The following is a 6,170-nucleotide window of genomic DNA, read 5'->3' as shown; positions in this document are numbered from 1 at the left end:
TATCTATGAATTTAGGACATCAATTTTATCAATTAGTACTTTGAATGCTGCCCTCGTACTAATGTTAAATCAGGGGCCTCGCAAAACTGACCGGCCCGGGGAATTTCAATGGGCCCGCGGCCGATTCACTCAGTCAGCACCTTGTGCTAAAATTTTTTGAGTTCTATTATAAGTATTGTGTAGACCCCAACATCTTACTGTTGAAATATTAAAAACATTGTATAAGTTTGAAATAACACTAAAACTAATTTAGATCATCGCGATCTGTACCGGTGCCAGCGTGGAGGCCGCCATCCAGCATCGCATTACATCTATTTATAGTCCCCCCATTTTTTAGAGTTGACGGTTTCACTCCTCCAAATTTCAAAATTACAGACTTGATTTCAGTTATCGTTATGCCCTGTTTCTTATGCCTCTTCCTCCCATCCTCCCATCTTTACTACCCCTAGTTCCCCCTACCCCCTTGGAACACTCGTTGTTAATCCCCTAGATGGGGGTCTATAGAACCTCTCTAGGTACCTACCTAGGACCTCGGAGTCGTCCTACACCGATTGATCGCACGATCCGCCTCCTTGCTCCCCACCCCATAAAGGTGGTCCCGTTTATGCCGGCATTTCGATCACTTTTGGCGCCAGCGAGGCAATAGCTTAAATAAAATTGAATAATTTCAAAATGTATTCAAACACTATTTCGAATCGTATCACATTTGTGAGGGCGTTGACCCTGGAAATCTTCACGTGCATTACCACCCCACCCAGAATTTTAGCGCAATTCTTTGAGAAACAAGGGGGTACATCGACATTGAAGAACACCGCTTCCGAATTTCCATTAGCTTCACCCCCAACCACCCCCACCCCCCCTGTGTCCCGATTACCACACACCTGGGAGCCCCCAACTCGAGGCTCCTCACCTTCTTTCCCTCATGCTGTAGAACTTTCCTTGCTTTACCACCCTGCAATGACGAATTTAGTACCCCACCCATATTTATATCACTAATTTTGTGATGCAAAGACCGGTATAAAAAGGTCCCCACCCCTATCTTATCACCCAATCCACTTTCGAATTATCTTTATGACCTCTCTACCTACACCGGCTGCCCTTCTCAGCCACAATCCCGCCCTCTACCATCCTCCCCACCCCTTCAATGAGATGATAACCCGTACTTTTTAGCAGAATTCATCCTGTTTGTGTAAGGTTTCTATCACCCCTACCCTTTGTCTTTCACCCCACCCCACCCCATTAGTACCCACTGCACGTGAGATCGAGAGTCCGTTTTGACCACCACGCAGCTGCCAGTCTTATTCCCTTTCCACCCCCACCCCCTTGATGCCTACTCTTTCGAATGTTTTCATAGGCAATACCACGGGTATGAAGGTATCACCCCCATATTTGAATTGCAAAGCACCGGTACAATGTCGCTCCGAATTATGTCTGCTCCCGCCTCCAAACCGATGTACCACCCCTACCCCCCTGTACACAAATCTGTACCCTTCCCTTCAGTCGTTTGACACCATTGTATTCCACCCACCCCTTCTTGAAATACCCCCCTTACACCTCAACCCCTTTTTTAATAACCCTCAATCCAACTTGATTAGTACCCTAGCCTTCGTATGGTAATCAACAGTGAAATGCACCGGTATATTTAGTACCGACCAATCAAATTTGCAGTGTCAAAAGGGGTATTTGAACAGGTAACCCCCGGAATCCCTGTACCCCACCCTGAATCTAATTGGGTTTCTTACGAAGTATCACCCCCCACCCCCATGCATTCACCCCCACCCCCACAGTGTTTCCCCTCCCATCCTTCCCTTCATAAGACCCTTGCTCCCTGGAAAGCGCATGCAGGGAAACCCAACGTAACCAGCTTCCGTATCCTCAAGTTGGCAGCAGAGTTTCTTCCATATTCTTCGCACCCTTACCAGATTCACCTTCACTCTCCCCTGGAAGCTGCTTGAAAGCTAGGCTTCTTTGCTCTTCATTGTGTTCTGTACAGCTGTGGTGATTCAGATTTGAATCGGAGGGACTGAAATCCTACACCGCCAGCTGATAACTCCTTTTTTCCACATTCCGAGGCCAACATGATTCCAACAACCATGGACAATGTGGACTCCCTTGCCGAGGGAGCTTTCGAGATGGAGTTTGATGACTGCGGAGATGGCGAGATGGTCAGAGTCTGCGCGCTCATGACACATGGGCAGACTGAGGTAGAGATGTCAAGGGCATACAGGAGGGAGGCTCCAGCAGAGGACGCCTCTGAGCATCGCGTCGACGAGGGCTTCTCACGTGCTGAGTATGAGCGTTCGAACCGCAGGGAGGGCAAGAAGGACAAGAAGGATGTTGAGCTGCTGGACATCGAGGCCTTTGTTTCACGCGCCCTCCTCCGCAAGGACTCCTCCCCAAAGAGCGTCGCCAACCTTGCCATGAGCCAGGACGCCTGGAGTGCCTGGCACGCCCTGGCCGGATGTACACCCGGCATTGCATCATGAATGACTTTCGTTTGATTCTTATGTGTTACTATATTTTCTCAATAAATTTGTACATGTGTACTTGGCGAAACATTTTGTTGTCAAAGCACTCCTTGCTCTCAATCAGTTGTCATTCTCGATTCACTTGACTGTGTGTGCAAGTATGCAACGATTCTTACATCTCCTTTACTGATACCAAGAAGACATGTTGGATACACTTCACTGAAGCGGGAGGTTCTTGTGGGTGAACGGCCTGCAGCAAATCTTAGCATCAACATCGTCACAGTCCTACCATCTCACTTGGCACCGTCACCGGTGTAGCTCTTGACAACGTGCCCGTTGCCAGTCATGATGTAGCGGTACGTCACCAGGCCCTCTAGCCCGACCTGCCATTCTCAGTCAAGGCCCGGAGCCTTCCTGTCGCTCCTCTCACCGGCCCTCTTGGAGGCATCATGCTGGTGGAGATTCCAACTTCGGCGCCGAAACCATAGCGGAAGCCGTCGGCGAACCTCGTGCTGCAGTTCCAGTAGACGCCTGCAGCGTCGACCTGGGAGTATGCGCGTGAGGACTTGATGAGACATGGGATGAGTGTACGAGGATGAGGAGAAGATTGGAGACGAGGGCATGTAAGGGAGAGCATGGGCTAGCAAGCGACGAGAAGGAGAAAAGGAGACGAAGGTGAGAGGAGAGAGGAAGGAGAAGCATGGGGAGAGTAGAAGAGATGAGGAGGGTGGAGCGGAGGTGGGAATGACCTGGGATTGGAAGACAGCAGCAGCGCTAGCATCTTCAGTGATGATGCAGTCAGTGTGGCGAGACCCGTAAGTGTTGATGTGCTGCATAGCAGACTCCATGCTGGGGACAATCTGGATAGGTGGCCGTGAGCGAATGGAGCCTGCGACGGGCGGAGGAGGAGCGAGAGGATGGGAGGCAAACAGCATTGGCGCAGAGGAAGAGAGGGGGAGGGGAGGTGGAAGTGAGCAGCATGGGATGACTAAAGAGAGAGAGTGGAAGGAGAGGAAGAGCATTGAGGATCAATGGAGGGGGGCAGGGGGCTGGTGGGGAGGGAAGAGAAGGAGAAGCGAGGAGAAGAGCAGGTAAGAATGTGGTTGTCACAGACCTTGACGGAGACGATCTTATCACCATACTCGGTCGACCAGTCGGCCTCGACTGCCTCGGCTCCCTTCACGTGTTTCAAGGTTCCCTGACACCCTCGGATCTCGATGCCTGCACCTAGACAGTCACGCGGCGCGGGAGCAGGAGGGGGACATGGGAGCAGGAGCAGGGAAGGGGCAGGGGCAGGAGCAGAGGCAGGAAAGAAGTAGGAGCAGAACAGAAGGATGGGGAGGGGGATCAGGATCAGGATCAGGATCAGGATCAGGATCAGGTTATGACCTTCCTTCTCCGCGCGGCTGCCGAAGGCTTCGAGGAACTGCTTGGCGACAGCTTCATGGACGAGGATGGTTTCGACGGCGTTGCAAGCAGAGGGATACTGGATCTTGCTGTCTGTCGCGATCTCAACAGCCTTCTGGATCTCAGCAGCCTTGTCGACGAAGATGTGGCAGATGCCGTCGGCATGGCCGAGGACGGGGATGTCGGTGTTCTGCATGACGTACTGTACGAAGGAGTTGGATCCCCTAGGGATGATGAGATCGACATACTCCTTCATCTTCATCATCTCTGCGGTCTCCTCCCTCGTGGTCAAGAGAGCAACAACATCAGGAGAGGCCTTGCTCGTCTTGAGCCCGTCCTTGATCGCCGAGACGATGGCCCTGCAGCTTCCTACCGCCTCCCTCCCGCACTTGAGGAGGACACCGTTACCGGACTTGATCCCCAAAGAGGCAATCTGAACAGCAGCATCGGGACGAGCCTCGAAGATGATGCCGAGCACACCGAGGGGGACAGTCTTCCTCTTGAGCACGAGGCCTTGATCGAGCTCCCTGTGGAGTTGGATGCGGCCGATCGGATCCTCGAGCTTCATCAGGTCCCGGACACCCTGGATGGTGTCTCGGAACTTGGAGCCGCCAAACTTAAGACGAGCCTGGAGGGGAGGAGCAACGTTGGACTCAGGCTTGGCAGCGATTTCACAGTCGGACTTGTTGGCTGTCTCTATCTCCGTCTTGGCGTTCTCAAGGGCAGAGGCGACCCTGTTGAGCGCGTCGTTCCTGTCCTCGAGCGGTAGAGCTGCGAGCTTTCTCGCGGCCTCTCTGGCACTCCTGGCAACCTCAAGCACGGAGCTCGTGCTGCTGGCACGGCTGAAGAGGGCGGGAGGGAGGAGGACCGCAGCAGGCCCTGAGCGCATAACGGATAACGATTGACGATCATGCCGGCAGTGTCGGGTAAGGGGAACCTGAAAACAAGTCAGAGTCAGGAGGAGTCGATAAGCAGAAGAGATCTCAGTTTGATGGCAAACATCCTTCAAGTTCAATGAGGTAATATGCTGCAAGCCTGCCCTCCCTGGCTTTCGCCTGTGTTCACAAGTATCTTCTGGCGAACATTGACATCTGTCCTACTTCTCAAGTATCTTCTCACTGTCTCATCGCTTTCTTCATCTTGTTCGAATCATGCTTCTTATATCGCATGTCTCCTGCTCCTCCTCTTCCTCCCTCCCCCCACTGCCTGCCCTCGTGCCGGCCCCAGCATCGCCGTCTTCTTGCAGGGGATGGGTAGGAGGGGTAGTCCTACACCCCATGTATCTCAGGGGTAGTGCCTCCAAAGATGCCAGAAAGGACGGGTACTGTGTAGGACAATCAATTATTGCCTGGTACTACCGGTACTCAGCCTACCCCCTGAATGGCCCTCTTGCACCCCCGTCGTCCCAGGAACCACCCCCTTTCCTGGCCTCCATTCCCCGAAAGATTAGTCAACACTGTCACCATGGCATGGCGGATCGCGGCGGCGGCGGCGGCTGCTGCTGCTGCAATGGCGTTAATGGCATGGAGAAAGAGAAGGTCAAGATAACAATGCAAATTGACGAGGATGATGACGATGACGATGACGATGACGATGACGATGACGATGACGATGATGATGATGTTGATGATGATGATGACGACGATGAGGACGAGGACGAGGAGGAGATCAGGAGATGTAGGGATGTAGAGATATAGAAAGGGCGAGGAAGCGGAAAGATTGTTGATGAGTCAGTAGCAGACATCAAACCGCTGAGACAGCTGAACACAATTGGAAGAGTGTTCCTGGTGACTAGGCATGTTGTTCCTTGTCATAGATGTCATTTATGCCTGTCTATGCCTTGATTTCATGCATCGGGCTTTACATTGATAATGGTTTCGCAGGCAAATCCACTGGTATGCGATATCAATTTGCTTCTACCGAATACATCACAAACTGATTGAGCAATTTCTCCTTTCTCTCCCTCCTCCCTCCACCTCCCTCCACCACCTCCTCCTCCTATTCCTCCCATCTACTCCCCTTCCTACATTTTCCTCCCTTCTTTCCCGACTCACACCGGGCTCCTCTTGTTTCCTCCCTCCTCCGCCTCGAACCCTGCAGGTTGCCACTTGAAGACATTCCATCATGGGTTGACCGCTACGACACGTTCCTGCTCGACTGCGATGGAGTGTTGTGGTTGGGGGATCAAATGGTACTCCCCGACCCTTTCAGTGCGCTCCAGTCCCTCCACGTCTCCTTTCTCTTCTCTCCTCCCCCATCTCCTCCTCCTCCTACTCCTCGTTCTCCGCCCCCCCC

General features: G+C 52.6%; 2 protein-coding genes across 2 annotated transcripts; one reads left to right on the top strand and one right to left on the bottom strand.

The window, feature by feature from the left end:
* The first annotated feature begins 1,929 nt into the window (after nucleotides 1–1,929).
* Nucleotides 1,930–2,506, top strand: GUITHDRAFT_155957 (hypothetical protein). The gene has a single exon (XM_005820637.1). The coding sequence runs from the start codon at nucleotides 2,079–2,081 to the stop codon at nucleotides 2,484–2,486; it is 408 nt and encodes a 135-aa protein (XP_005820694.1). The 5' UTR covers nucleotides 1,930–2,078; the 3' UTR covers nucleotides 2,487–2,506.
* A 178-nt stretch (nucleotides 2,507–2,684) lies between these two features.
* On the bottom strand, nucleotides 2,685–4,814 carry GUITHDRAFT_166393 (hypothetical protein; the record flags this gene model as incomplete). Its single annotated transcript, XM_005820636.1, has 6 exons — nucleotides 3,858–4,814; nucleotides 3,583–3,689; nucleotides 3,218–3,328; nucleotides 2,899–3,012; nucleotides 2,766–2,851; nucleotides 2,685–2,718 (listed from the first exon to the last, which is right to left on the bottom strand). The coding sequence occupies exons 1-6, from the start codon at nucleotides 4,762–4,764 to the stop codon at nucleotides 2,685–2,687; spliced, it is 1,359 nt and encodes a 452-aa protein (XP_005820693.1). The 5' UTR covers nucleotides 4,765–4,814.
* Nucleotides 4,815–6,170: the final 1,356 nt, after the last annotated feature.

This window comes from Guillardia theta (genome assembly GCF_000315625.1).
Source record: "Guillardia theta CCMP2712 unplaced genomic scaffold GUITHscaffold_170, whole genome shotgun sequence".
Taxonomy (NCBI): Eukaryota; class Cryptophyceae; order Pyrenomonadales; family Geminigeraceae; genus Guillardia; species Guillardia theta.
The sequence above is the reverse complement of the archived record's forward strand: the minus strand, read 5'-3'. Positions and strand labels throughout refer to the sequence as shown.

What these genes read in the sequence shown, in the direction of transcription:
- GUITHDRAFT_155957 (XM_005820637.1), top strand. Translation starts at nt 2,079, where the DNA reads ATGATTCCAACAACCATGGACAATGTGGACTCCCTTGCCGAGGGAGCT.